Raw genomic sequence first — 15,033 nt, forward strand, 5'->3', positions numbered from 1 at the left:
TTATTCTGATGCAGCATCGTGAAGAGGCGTATGCATCAGAATAAAGCCCCTTAGTGGCCTCCATGAAAAGGCGCATTGGCGGCCACTAACTGGTTAATGTCTCAACTGTTTTATAATAAACTGCAATATATATGAAAGAGGAGAAAAGGTCACAAGAATGGTGTATATATTGCCACAGGTTCGCCAGCCACGGACTAACTGAATAGGACTAAACATGGCAAGATCATGTGACAAACCCAACATTTAGTTCCCAACAGGTTTACGTGACACAGGACATGCTCAGTCACATGACTGGCCTCTTGTGTATTGACCTGGTATAAATCTTATGTCATAAAACCTTTTTGTTAGCGTCATGCCGTGGTTCACATGACCGACACCAAGTAATAGTCCTATTCCATTAGCCCGCAGATGCATTTACCAGCAATAATCGTTCATTTTTACCATTCAATTGTGCAGAGACGGGTAAATACTGCACGGTATAGGAAATAAACGGTGTGTAAGCAAAATTTTAAACTTAGGTATTTAATGGAATGGTTTAATACTTAATATATAAAAAACTGGAATACCCCTTTAAAAGTTGCTTGAGCTGTCTTTCCCAAGCTTTCCTCCCTGCACATCCACCTGCTAGCCATTTTCTTACGATTTGCTTCTCCCTTGCATCGTCATGCATAAATACTGTTCTAAATCTCAGTGTTGACCATAACTAGTCAGAATCCAGCTTTTAGTTAGATTTTTCCTACAATGTTTTTTATGCATTATGCTCTTTGTGTTTTCTCGCTACTTCACATCTGTTGCTCTTATGCGCATGCATTTTTTAGTCTTGGTTTAACATAAAGCAGCTTCTAAATAAGGACATGAAAACAAGGCTTATAACATATTCCAATGAATGTCAACGTAAGATTCTCTATTGGCAATACTTTGTCTCATGTACTACTGTCTTTAATTGCCAAGTCTGTGAAACTCTTTCAGTAATGCTCGATTAGGGGAGAATTTTATTACTGGAGAACATCCTAAGTTAATAGTTCAAATATGATCTCCCATGCTGCCCCAGTTTGGAAAAATATATATATTTTTTGCTATTACAAATGCAAATGACTGACTCCTAAGGTTAGCATTGCAAAGGGTTAATCTTCTGAGTAATGACAATAATTTGCATACAAGGGAATCCTACAACATACATCAATATAAAATTTTGTTCTCAAGTGACAGATCGCCTATAAAACTGTTAAAATCAAATATAATTTACCGTATTAAATTCCTCATCTCTTTTTCCGCCCATGTCCTCACCATTTTTCGAGGGTTCCCTTTGCAATAGCCATGTCGAAACCTTAACAGTAAATGTTAATATTTAGAAAGCTGGATCAGTCAAAAACCTATGTATACATAAACGTCTAAATAATAATAAAACACATTCACCATATATGAAGCGTGAAACCTCCATCTTGCAAAACTAGGTGACACTTGCTCAAGCTTTATAATAAATTAAAAAGGTAAGTATAGGAATTTGTGTGGAATAGAAAAATACTTTTTTTTTTTTTTTTTTTTTAAACTGACGATATCATGGGTATAACAACAGATAAATAAATTTGTTTTCAAAAGCTGCTTAAAACTGGGAAAGTCAGGAGCGAGTCTAATGAGCTGGGGCAGCACGGGAGAAGTTTTGCAGAAGAGAGTGATAAGGGAGGATGGGAGTTGTAGGTCATTTGCCGAGTGAAGAGCAGGGGTAGGTTGGTAGATGAAGAGGAGAGTAGATGTAGGACGGTGCAACATTGTGCAGAGCTTTGTAGACTAGTAGGAAAGCTTTCAATTTAATTCTGCAAGAAGCGGGTCACCAGTGTAATGAGTGAATGTAGAGGTGTTAGTAGACAGAGAGATCCCCCTGGCTGCTGCTTTCACGATGGATCGTGGCAGAGCCAGTCTGTTTAGTAAAATGACAGTTAGTAGCGCGTTTCACAAGAAATGATAAGCGCTTGGATTAGTGTTTTAGTGATGTCAATGATGAGGTAGAGATTGATAGACCGGATTCGGCAACAGATTAAACGTGAGAACAGATCAGAGCCAAATATTAACTCCAAGACATCGGGCCTGATGTCTAGGGAGAATGGTGGTGTTCCGGACAGAGATGAGACATCAGGTTTAGGTGACGTAGATGACAGAGGAAACAGATGGAGCTTCATTATAGAAAAATTACATTTGAGATATGAAAAGGACATGACAGCAGAGACCGGGCCTTAGTGTAAAATAATCTGCTGTTTAATAATACAACAGTCCGGTAACAGATATGCAAATCAAGCATATAGTGTATGATTTGCGTGCGCCTCTACAACTATTTTGGATCTAGTGTTTGATACACATTGGACAAAACAATATACAAGTGCTACAATGGCTTTCTTATTTAATTTTCATGAAACACTCATGGTAAAAAGGACGGTTCGTAATACACATTGTTAAATACTTCTTAAAGAGGCTCTGTCACCAGATTTTGCAGCCCCTATCTGCTATTGCAGCAGATCGGCGCTGCAATGTAGATTACAGTAACGTTTTTATTTTTAAAAAACGAGCATTTTTGGCCAAGTTATGACCATTTTCGTATTTATGCAAATGAGGCTTGCAAAAGTACAACTGGGCGTGTTGAAAAGTAAAAGTACAACTGGGCGTGTATTATGTGCGTACATCGGGGTGTGTTTACTACTTTTACTAGCTGGGCGCTCTGATGAGAAGTATCATCCACTTCTCTTCAGAATGCCCAGCTTCTGGCAGTGCAGATCTGTGACGTCACTCACAGGTCCTGCATCGTGTCGGCACCAGAGGCTACAGTTGATTCTGCAGCAGCATCAGCATTTGCAGGTAAGTAGCTACATCGATTTACCTGCAAACGCCGATGCTGCTGCAGAATCATCTGTAGCCTCTGGTGCCGATGTGTCCTCGCTCGTCTGACACGATGCAGGACCTGGGAGTGACGTCACAGCGTGATCTGCCAGAAGCTGGGCGTTCTGAAGAGAAGTGGATGACACTTCTATACACAACGCCCAGCTAGTAAAAGTAGTAAACACGCCCCGATGTACGCACACAATACACGCCCAGTTGTACTTTTACTTTTCAACACGCCCAGTTGTACTTTTGCAAGCCTCATTTGCATAAATACGAAAATGGTCATAACTTGGCCAAAAATGTTTGTTTTTTTTAAAATAAAAACGTTACTGTAATCTACATTGTAGCGCCTATCTGTTGCAATAGCAGATAGGGGTTGCAAAATCTGGTGACAGAGCCTCTTTAAGTACTGAATTTGACCTCACCTGAATTCCCCACTCACGTATTTATCACGATCTTTAAACATCAGGATTGAGGTTTTATAGATCTTTATAGCCCTGCTTCCTCCATCTGAAGTGCTAGCATGGTAGACATTTGCCTAAAAGAAAAGCTAAGTGTGAATAATAAACGTACAATATTCCAAAAGATACATTATTATAGATAACATGAAACGGGTTTAAACTAACAATATTTAAAGAGTCACCAGATTCTGAAATCCCTATCTCCTATTGCATGTGATCGGCGCTGCAATGTAGAGAACAGTAACATGTTTTTGTTTTGTTTTTTTAAACTTTCATTTTTGGCCAAATTATGAGCTATTTTATATATATATGCAAATGAGCTTTGAAATGGACAACTGGGCGTGTTTTTTGTCGTATGTCCAACTGGGCGTGTATTGTGTTTTTAACTGGGCGTGTTTACTTGTTTTACTAACTGGGCGTTGTGAATAGAAGTGTATGATGCTGACGAATCAGTGACCAATCAGCATCATGCACTCCTCTCCATTCATTTACACAGCACATAGTGTTCTTACTAGAACGATGTGCAGCCACATACACAAGTGTCCTGATAATGAATATACATGACCTCCAGCCTGGACGTCATGTGTATTCACAATCCTGACACTTCTGACTCTTTTCTGTGAGATTCCAGCAAGGGAAACGAAATCTCGTTAACCTCGTAATCTCGCGAGATTACGCGTGGCTTGCTAGATTTCTGCAAGTTCCATTCAGATAAATAGAACGTATTTTCAGTCGCAGAAATTTGTGCAACAAAATCAAATAAAATGATACATATACTTACTTCCTTGCCTGTGCTGATACAGCCATTGATTTCTGAGATTACACCTCTAGTAAGCATCTTAAAAAGAATCATCCTTGTCCTAGGATCCAGAACCTTAGAAAATAAACACATTAGTAAACTTACAACAGTTGTGATGATTTTTCCTGTTTATTCATGGAACATTAAAGGCTATGTACACTTTTTTTTTTTTTTAATAAATAGATCAGTCTCTGTGATTAGTGTAACTTTCTAATTAGTTTTCATTAAAAATTCATTTCACTTTTGGAGATACAGCTGTTCTGTATTCTCTATACAGAACAGCTGTATCGTTCGCTTTTCACTGAATCCGTCAGTCATGCAGACCTGACGGGTTTAGTGTCGGCAGGACAACACGCAGGATCCGCCAACACTAAACCAGTCAGGTCCGCGGGACTGACGAATTCAGTGAAAAGCGAACGATACAGCTGTTCTGTATAGAGAATACAGAACAGCTGTATCTCCAAAAGTAAAATTAATTTTTAATAAACGAATTAGGAAGTTACACTAATCACACTGACTCATCTATTTATAAAAAAAAAAAAAAAACACTCTAAATTATGACCATACCTAGGAGAGTGCAACATCAGATTCACAGTGCTACAGTGGTGACACTATGATATGGAGAAATCATAACAGGAGGTGGCAGATAGGAAGGAAGCTGCATCTCATAGATACATCTGATGAGCTCCCCTCCACTACCCCAGACTCTCAATCAGTTAAACGGATCCTCATTTTGCATACAGGACACTCTAGCACCCACTTAGGGAATGTGTTAGACAACCTCCTTTTTCTTTATGGAACTGTTCCAAATGAAAACATACCTGTTCAACAGTTGCTCTATCAGATTTGTCTTTAACCCGATACCTAGGATTATAAAGGAAAAAGTCAAATGAATAGATAACACATATATATTATTGTTTAGTCTTATTTGTAGTCAAGCAGGTACTAAGGCCAAGTTCACATTACCGTCGTCTCCCGTTTAGATCTCTTCTGTCAGAGGAAAAGATGACCAGAAATCCAAATGGAAAGCATCGCTTCCGTTTGAATTACCATGGTCTTCAATGGTAATTCTTTTGTTTCATTTGGATTCAGTTTGCCTCCATTCTCTAGTTTTCCATTCTTTTTCACAGAATCAAAAGTGCTGTAGACTACACTTTTGCTTCCGGGAAAAAAAAACCTGAAACCTAGCGAACGGAATCCAACTGAAACCAAAGAATTACAATTAAAAACAATGGTAATTCAAACGCAAGCGATGCTTTCCATTTGGATTTCCGGTCATCTCTTCCTCTGATGGAAAATACCTAAATGATAGACGACGGTAGTGTGAAATTAGCCTAAAACGAATACTGAAAACCAAGGAAGGTTAGAATACTCAAAGCACTATGCCGTGAAAATAGAAAATGCACAAATAAAACTAATGAATACCAAATGGGCAGAGAAAGTAGTCAATGGAGCAGATTTACGAAGACGTGACGTGTCATACACCAGCCTTCGCTTTCTGCTCAGCTGGGAGTAAGATGCAACAGATTTATGCTAAATCTAATTGAATGTTTAGACACAGTCTTTCACATATCCTCCCAATATGAGGGGTCCCTGTTCAATGACAGATCCCGTTCCAAAGCACGCACATACATGTTGTGTTTGGAGCTAAGATTTGTTTAACCCTTTAATGGCCAAGGGTCATTGATGCCCGTGTCCAGGTCAAATTTTCCATTTCTGATGTGTACTTATTTAAACGATAATAACTTTTCAACCGCTTTGATTAGATTAGTTTAATTAATTCCATGTTTTATATTATGAGCAGATAAATGTGAAAAAAAAAAACACTTTTGTAAGTGTGTGTGTACACACACACACACACACACACACACTGTTGCAGCTCTTTAAAGAGGTTCTGTCACCACATTATAAGTGGCCTATATTGTACATGATCTGATTGACGCTGTAATGTAGATTACAGCAGTGTTTTTTATTTAGAAAAACTATCATTTTTGACTGAGTTATTACATATATCAGATTTATGCTAATGAGTTTCTCAATGGACAACTGGGCGTGTTTTACTATATGACCAAGTGGACGTTGTACAGAGGAGTGTATGACGCTGACCAATCAGTGACCAATCAGCGTCATACACTTCTCTCCATTCATTTACACTGCAGATAGCAATATAGCTATATCGCTATTTGCAGTCACATAAACACACTAAGCGTTATAGTGTGTCATGACAATGAATATACATTACCTTCAACCAGGACGTGACGTGTATTCTTTCTCCTGACCACTTCTGTAGCGTCTGTGATTTACAGCACAGCAGGCGTAGTCTCGTGAGATTACGCTGTAAACTGTCATTCACAGCGAGATCTCGCTGTGATGTAAATCACACAGACGCTACAGAAGTTGTCAGGAGAATGAATACATGTCACGTCCTGGCTGGAGGTAATGTATATTCATTGTCATGACACATGAGTAGCGTTATAGTGTGTTTATGTGACTGCAAATAGCGATATAGCTATATCGCTATCTGCAGTGTAAATGAATGAAGAGAAGTGTAGGACGCTGATTGGTCAGCGTCATACACTCCTCTGTACAACGCCCACTTGGCCATATAGTGAAACACGCCCAGTTGTCCATTGAGAAACTCATTAGCATAAAGCTAATATAGGTCATAACTCTGTCAAAAACGATAGTTTTTCCAAATAAAAAAACACTGCTGTAATCTACATTACAGTGCCTATCACATCATGTACAAGATAGGCCACTTATAATGTGGTGACAGAGCCTCTTTAAAGAGGCTCTGTCACCACATTATAAGTGTCCGATCTCCTACATAAGGAGATGGGCGCTATAATGTAGGTGACAGCAGTACTTTATTTAAAAAAACACGATCTATTTTCACCATGTTATTAGCGATTTTAGCTTTATGCTAATGTTTCTCAATGGACAACTAGGCGTGTTTTACTATTGACCAAGTGGGCGTTGTACAGAGGAGTGTATGATGCTGACCAATCAGCGTCATGAACTTCTCTCCATTGATTTAGTCAGCGCATAGGGATCCTTTTAGATCCTTATGTGCTGTCTTATACTAACACATTAACGATACTGAAGTGTTTAGGACAGTGAATAGACATTCCACGAGATGTCTATTCACAATCTGCGCACTTCGTTAAGGTTTCTGTGGTAATTACAGCAGAGCAAGCGTAATCACGTTGTAACCTGTCATTTACAGCGTAATCTCGCGGGATTATGCTTGCCCTGCTGTAATTACCACAGAAACTTAACGAAGTGCAGAGATCGTGAATAGACATCCCGTGGAATGTCTATTCACTGTCTAAACACTTCAGTATCGTTAATGTGTTAGTATAAGACAGCACATAGCGATCTAAAAGGATCCCTATGCGCTGACTAAATGAATGGAGAGACGTGTATGACCCAGATTGGTCAGCGTCATACACTTCTGTACAACGCCCACTTGGTCAATAGTAAAACACGCCCAGTTGTCCATTGAGAAACTCATTAGCATAAAGATAAAATCGCTAATAAAGTGGTGAAAATAGATCGTTTTTTTTAAATAAAAAGCACTGCGGTCAACTACATTATAGCGCCCATCTCCTTATGTAGGAGATAGGGCACTTATAATGTGGTGACAGTCTCTTTAACAGTTAGCCTTCTTCACTCTCCAGGAGAGCGAAGAAGACTAAAAGGTTAAAACAAAACTTTTAGTATCTTATCTGCCGACATAACGAGCACACTGGCTCCATTATCTCTGGCCAGAAGCCTAGGGAGGGAGAAGGAACGTGGGAGGTTCCGACACACACCAGGGGGAGGGGAGGGAGGGGGGGGGAGGGGAGGGAGGGGGGGGGGGGGAGGGGAGGGAGGGGGGGGGAGGGAGGGGCGGGGAGAAAAGTGCAGACTGCTTCATTGTGAGCGGCGCTGCACTTGTAACTTTAGTTTCATTAAAAAAACACATGTTTGTTTTAAGAAACTAAGTCAAAGAGGTGTCGGCACTTGTAAAGAGAGCCGACACAGATTAGTACAAAGCTGCTCAAGCTGAACCAGCTTCTGCACTCATTAAACCCCCGATGCATGCTGCAAACGTCTAAATACGTGCTAACTGCACGGGGCCTCGCTAGTTAGAACGTAAATAGCCGTAAAGGTGTTAAACAGGAGTAAAATCAGGCCAGAGGTGTGGGTAGAGTAATACAAATTCGTTCATAGAAGGTGAATTTCGTGAAGTCTCTTTTAGCTGAAGATAGCGACAGATCTCCGAGGTCTGAATATCATGAGATGTTTGTAAGACAGAAAATCTTACAGTTCAGGAGTTTGTTAAAAGATGATATAGTTTAAAAAAAAACAAAAAAAACATTGGAGCCCCACCACCGAAATGCAGGAAGGGTAAAGAGAGGTGTGGCGTGGTGGAAAGCCAGTATTTCCCTGAATTTTAGTGACTGGTTGTAAGTTGTAATAAGTTTCCGCAAATATTTAATGGTCTCAAACAGAAAGTAAATGCCGCATGAGCGGGCTGATTGAGGGGGGACGTGACTGGGAGGCAGCCACATCAGAGAGTCTGTAGGTATTGGGTCCACATTCAAGATTTCTTAAAGAACCCAGAGGGGTCCGAGTAGGCAGAGTGTAAGTTGGGCTAAGACAGCCGACTTGTAATATTTTTGAAGAACGGATACCCCAAGACCACCTTTAAACCTATATGCATGCAAAGTTATAGGTATAGATGGAAAATGGAGGAAGGAACGGACACCAGAAGGACTCTAAAAAGATATAGTAGCTTAGAAAGCCATGTCATCTTAAATGGTATTAATGTGACCGAACCAAGTTAGGGGAAGAGTCCTCCAGGAGTCCATCAGGGCCAGTAGGTAGAGTATGGGTTTGGGCGGTAATTGGCAGAGACCAGGTCAGAATGAGGGGACGTAAATTTAATCATAAGATAGGAAAAATGGGGAAATTAGATTTTAGGAGGAAGAGTTTGCCTGGATCAAGAGAAATATTAAGGCCAATCGACTTGTCTGGATTAATTGTAAGACCCGAAACGGAAGCAAAATGAGACAGGCGTTGTTGAAGGTTGGGTAGGGAAATGTTGGTTTGGGACAAAGTAAGAAGAATCTCATCTGCAAAAAGGTTTCATTTATGGTGCACTCCACTGACCTCAACTCCCTGTATGCTTGGATCTGCCAGATGAGCATGGTCAGAGGCTTGATTGGCAGGACAAATAAAAGGGGCCAACCTTGTCTAGAACCTCTCATTATGGGAAATAAGGAGGAAGAGAAGCCTGTATACCGGACCGCGGCAGTGCGGTGTGCGTATAAGGCCTCCCACACACGAGTGTTCGCTCCGTGATATATAGGGTCCGTACGTCGGCCGCATTTCCCGGACCGAACACACTGCAGGGAGCCGAGCTCCTAGCATCATAGTGATCTATGACGCTGGTTGTCTCTGCCTCCCCGCGGAACTACTGTCCCGTACTTAAAATAGGATTACAGTACGCAACAGTTTTCCCACAGCGAGGCAGTGACTCCTAGCATCATAGATAACTACGATGCTAGGTGCCCGGCTCCCTGCAGTGTGTTCGGTCCGGAAAATACTGCCAACATACGGTCCATATATCAAGGACCGAACACTCATGTGAATCTGGCCTAAGGCAAAGAGCCATTGCAGAAATTTAGAGTTGAATCCCCATTTTTTATTTTTAAGGACTAGAGACAAGGTTCCATGCTAATATCGAGAGATAACAACATACCTCATAGTCCTCTTTATTTCATAATATGGGCTAAATGGGCAGCAGAAAGGACACAATCCCACACTTGGCAGTCCGGCTCAAGGCCTGACCTATGGATAAGGAGGGCTTGGAAGGTATTAGTAGGAAGTAAAAATGTATACTCACTGGTAGGACTCTCTTTGTCTGGACTTTTCAGTGATTTTATTCATAACAGAGTCGGAAAGAGTGAGTTTACCTTTATATAAAAATTAAAAAAATAAAAAAAAAAGTCATAAAACACTTCCTGTTGCTCACACTTTACAAATAAAAAAATATGACTATAGGACACCTAAGGCCTCATTCACACGACAGGGTCCGAGTGTCGGCCGGGAAAATCGATATCCGCCAAAAACTATCGATTTTCCCGGCCGGTTTGCATCCGTTCAGATTCCGTTCCGGGCCGTGTTGCCGTTTTTACCAGCCGATTTGCATCCGTTTTTATCCCTGACGGTTTTTTAAATCGGATGAATTTCATTTGTCAATTGTTATTTGTCAATTGATAGGGACATCAGGGGCAACTCCTGAAGTGGAATCTCCATGTGGCCGGTGATTCCACTTCAGGAGTTTCCCCTGATGTCACTGTCCATATATGGACAGAGACATCAAGCACTCTGTCCAGGAGCGGAATCCCCGAACACACGGGGAGTCCGCTCCTTCAGGGAGCTAAAGTGGGGCTAGCACATAGAGCAGGGATCTCGCTACAGCAGTAGCAGCCGCTGCAGCCGCTAGCAGCGCCATCGGCCATGGTAGATGTCGCCGCTAGCAGCCGCTATGGCTGCTATAGCTGTAGCGACGCCTGAAGAAGCGCCAGGGCGGAAAGGAGGCCGATTCGCCGGGCCAGGGAGATTTGGGAAGGGAGCCATCACAGCGCTACCATCAAAGTGTTACCTCAAGCATACAGCGCTTCTTCTGAATGGGATACACTCCTCCTCCTCACATGCACTCTGCGCTGTGAGGAGGAGAGAGTGCGCGAGCGACGGTAGACCCGGCCATCACTCGGGACACATTCCGGTGATGGCCGTGTATTACCCGGCCCCATAGACTTCTACGGGAGCCGGGCGGGCTGGGTACCCGGCCGAAAATAGGGCATGTCCCATTTTTTGACGGCCGCTTTTCCCGGCCCGTCAAAAAATCGGTCGTGTGAATAGCCCCATTAGGGGTCTATTGTTCCTAATGCAGCCAGGTGACAGCAGATTTATGAACGGCCGTCACCCGGCTGGGAAACCCTGTCGTGTGAATTCCGCCTAAGTTTAAGACTCAATCCACATTGATCCCTCGAATTTAAACACATGGCATCAATATTTTTCAAACACTAAAATGGGATTTAAAAAGGGCTGTCCAGGATTATATTTTCCTTGTAACCCTCTTAATCTTTAAGAACAAGAGGACTCTTATTTTTTTTAAAAACTCTTGCTTCCTGAGTGTTCTACAAAGCGGAGAGCTGCATCATGAAAACATTGCAGTGGTGAGTGGAACTCCAATACTTTCAGGCAGCGCTGCTCAGGTTTGTGGACACCACAGGAAGGAATTGTTTGCTTGTTTTTTTTAATACATAAAATGTATGCACTAAGATTATTAATAAATAGGAGGGCTAACTGAAAAAATATATAATCCTGAACAACCCCATTAAGATAAGTATAGGCATCAGATCATTATCAATCAAAAAACGCTATTCCAACAGTGTATGCCAATAGTCGATATCCAGACATGATGTGAACTGTGCAGCATGATAAACAATAGATTAATCATACCTAGATATATCTTGTTTTCATACTTCTGTAAGACTTTGTCTGTCGCTGTATAGACCTTAGATGAACTACTTCTCATATCTTGTCTGTTAGCCTGAAATACAATAAAAGACCTCTGCTGAATACACTGGACGAAGAGACTGCAAATAAATGTTAAAACGATTATAAAAAAAAACATCAGACACCTGCAATATGTTATACCAGCACATCTGTAATATAAAAGAGGACAACTCCGATATCCACAAAAACATGGACATCCAGCGTTATCAACTCTGGTTGTACTCGTACTACATAAGATGTAGTGCACTGTGAATTTAAATGGTGTTGGTGTAGTTTTGACCCTCCAAAACTGTTGACAGCGCTATTTAAGATCCCTGTAAAGCGGTTTAAATACACCATGTGTAGGGTTAGTAGCAGCAGGAGTGAGAAACAGAAGTTTTAATCCAGGGGTCGTCTGTTTTTTGGCCCAGTTTCCGCGTCAAAAACGGTACCAAAAAAAAACTCAGTGTGAACCAGGCCTTACATGTTATACTGAATCCATCTTATACCACAAGACTATACATCAATCTGTCCGCTCCACCAGCTCTATAACAGGGAGGCATGTTCAAAATGATAGGTTCTCTGATTTTGGGTGCTTTACAAAATCACATATAGTAAATCCAGTGTTCAGTGCTGGGGACTGATGGCCATTCTGTTTCAGCCTCTAGGTTTGGTAGTCCTGATGGCACAGATAAACACACACTAAGGCCCCATGAACACGAAGGTAAAACCGCCCGTAATCACGGGCCGTAATCACGGGCCCATAGACTTCTATTGGCCACGGGTAACTCCCCGTATGCTTACGGGAAGGTGCCAGTGCCGTTGAAAAATATAGAACATGTCCTATTTCAGGCCGTAATTACGGCACGGGCAGGCCCATAGAAGTCTATGGGGCTCCCGTAATTACAAGTGACAACGTGTGTGCACCCATAATAACGGGAGCGTTGCTAGGCGACGTCAGTAAATAGTCACTGTCCAGGGTGCCGAAAACGATCGGCAGTAACTCTCAGCACCCGGGACAGTGACTACCGTTGGTATTAAAAGTTAACTTTCCCAGAAATCTTCTGCTTCCTCCAGTCCGGCCTCCCGGGATGACGTTTCATCCCATGTGACTGCTGCAGCCAATCACAGGCCAATCACTGGCTGCAGCGGTCACATGGACTGCCGTGTCATCCAGGGAGGTCGGACTGGATGTCAAGAGAGGGACGCGTCACCAAGAGAACGGCCGGGTAAGTATGAATTTCTTTTACTTTTACTGTGGAAAGGGCTGTCCCTTCTCTCTATCCTGCACTGATAGAGAGAAGGGCTGCCGATTACTGCAGCGCAATTTTCCAGCGAAAACGTGCCCGTAAGTACGGGTGGAATACGGGTCGAATACGTGTGACCAAGGACCCGTATTTACGGCAGGACAAAAATACATTCGTGTGCACGAGGCCTTACTCCACAAAAATGTGCACACCTGCTGTTGCCATCTGCATACTACAGAATCTGCTGTGCAATAGCCAAGGGTTCTGTAAATTCCTCCATTGCTTAGCCAACAGTATTGGCAAAAAAAACTTTTACATGTATAGATACTAGGGCTGGACAATTTTGCCAAAAAATAAAACCTAGATTTTTTTCAACACCTTGGGCGATTTTCGTTTTGAATCTCTATTTTCTTATTTTTTTTCCGTTAATTTAAGGCCTTATTTACACGAACGTGTTTTACGTCCGTGAAAATCACGCTTGTCGCACGGACCTATGAAAGTCAATGGGGCCATTCAGACATGTTCCGTGTTTCCGCTGCGTGAAACTCACTGCATGTCCTATACTTTAGTGTTTTTTGCGCATCACGCACCCATTGAAGCCAATGGGTTCGTGAAAATCACGCAAAGCAGACGGACGCACTTCCGTGTGCTGCGCGTGTTTCGCGCAACAGTTGTTCAAGAAATAAAGGGAAAAATAAAACATTTTCTAAACATCAAAACCGCGTGTCATAAGGACGCCATATGCGCAAAAATCATGCAGCCACGCAGCAAACACTAGTGACACGCGGAACTGCAACGCGACAAAACGCAGCGTTTTTTTGCGAGTGCAAAACGCACAATTTCGTGTAAATAAGGCCTAACAGCAATACCAAGAGATAATTTAATGAATTATTTATTTCTATAAATAACTTAACATATATTACTATTATAATTGTACGTAACATCACAACTTTTAACCTCTGCAAATACTTTATCAGAAATACAATTGGAAAAATGTTTATCTAATTGATTATTAATTATGTGCTCCCCGGATTCCTGGCATCAGACATTTAGGCCACAGTAACACAACAGTAAAAAAAAAAAAAAAAAAAAGGGATGGATTTCATTTGTCAGGGTTTTTGTATTAATCCCATGTAGATAGTGACGCAATATCCCTGTACATAGTGCCCACATAGTGACAGTCATTAAAAAAAGCTGACATGGGAGTTATTTGGTCTAGAAAAAGCCATTGAATTATATGTATCATTTACCTGGGGGTTATTCCCTCTTGTAGATGTATAATGCTTAGTAATATTTGTGCAGCCGTCTTCCCAGTACCATTCATCATCATCATCATCCTCTTCTTCTTCACTATACTCTTCACAACGTTCCTGAGAAGCATGCTCCTCCTTTCTCTGAAGGAACTTTTCATAGCTTTCCATTTCATTACTACAATAAAGACCAAACAGTAAAAACAGGCAATGGGACGTGAGGCAATGGTTGCAGTCATACCAATATAGGGATAACAGGGAACATTAATCCTTTTGCTGCCAAGGGGTTTTAGGACATTTTGCACCTATAGTACCCAGGACAATTTTACCACTTTTAAAAAAGCAACAAATAAATTACAAAATAAAAAATTTCAAAAATAATACTAAACCCCCATACCTATATTTTCTGAAAACAGACACATGGCACATTGTCAAAATGCCATTAAGCACTTTATACACATAGGCACCGTCATGCAATTTTGTGTCAAAGTTAAGTTTTTCATAAAAAAATTCATACAATTGTGGCGAAATGTTTGATCCAAGCAGAAAAATAGATGCCCCTCACATCCTAAAAATAAAAGTTCAATATGTGCATAGTTCAATATGTGCATAGTTCGGAACCACAGCTTCCGTTTGTCACCATTGATATAACAGTGCTATCAATGGTGACTGAAACGGAAGCTGTGATTTCAGTTTGACTTTCCGTTGCGGGGTTCACCCTACGGAAACCTCCGACGGAACCCCGGAACGGAAAGCCAACGCTGATGTGAACAGGCCATAATTATCCCCCGAGTGCGGCAATACCCAATATATGGTCATAAATGTTTTCTTAGGCGGGATTCACACGACAG

The 15,033-nt window shown here is 41.5% G+C and overlaps 1 protein-coding gene across 2 annotated transcripts in view; it reads right to left on the minus strand.

Annotated features, from left to right (window-relative positions):
* Window positions 1–15,033, minus strand: part of RIOK1 (RIO kinase 1) — a 76,479-nt gene that overhangs the window by 51,803 nt on the left and 9,643 nt on the right. For both annotated transcript variants that reach the window (XM_075826665.1, XM_075826666.1), the window contains exons 2-8: window positions 14,183–14,360; window positions 11,650–11,740; window positions 10,025–10,094; window positions 4,953–4,995; window positions 4,114–4,206; window positions 3,297–3,409; window positions 1,247–1,327 (exon numbers count right to left, since the gene is read on the minus strand). In XM_075826665.1, coding sequence (XP_075682780.1) covers window positions 1,247–1,327; window positions 3,297–3,409; window positions 4,114–4,206; window positions 4,953–4,995; window positions 10,025–10,094; window positions 11,650–11,740; window positions 14,183–14,360 — 669 coding nt within the window. The remainder of the gene's footprint in view (window positions 1–1,246; window positions 1,328–3,296; window positions 3,410–4,113; window positions 4,207–4,952; window positions 4,996–10,024; window positions 10,095–11,649; window positions 11,741–14,182; window positions 14,361–15,033) is intronic.

The sequence above is a fragment of the Rhinoderma darwinii genome, chromosome 5, assembly GCF_050947455.1.
Source record: "Rhinoderma darwinii isolate aRhiDar2 chromosome 5, aRhiDar2.hap1, whole genome shotgun sequence".
Classification (NCBI taxonomy): Eukaryota; Metazoa; Chordata; class Amphibia; order Anura; family Rhinodermatidae; genus Rhinoderma; species Rhinoderma darwinii.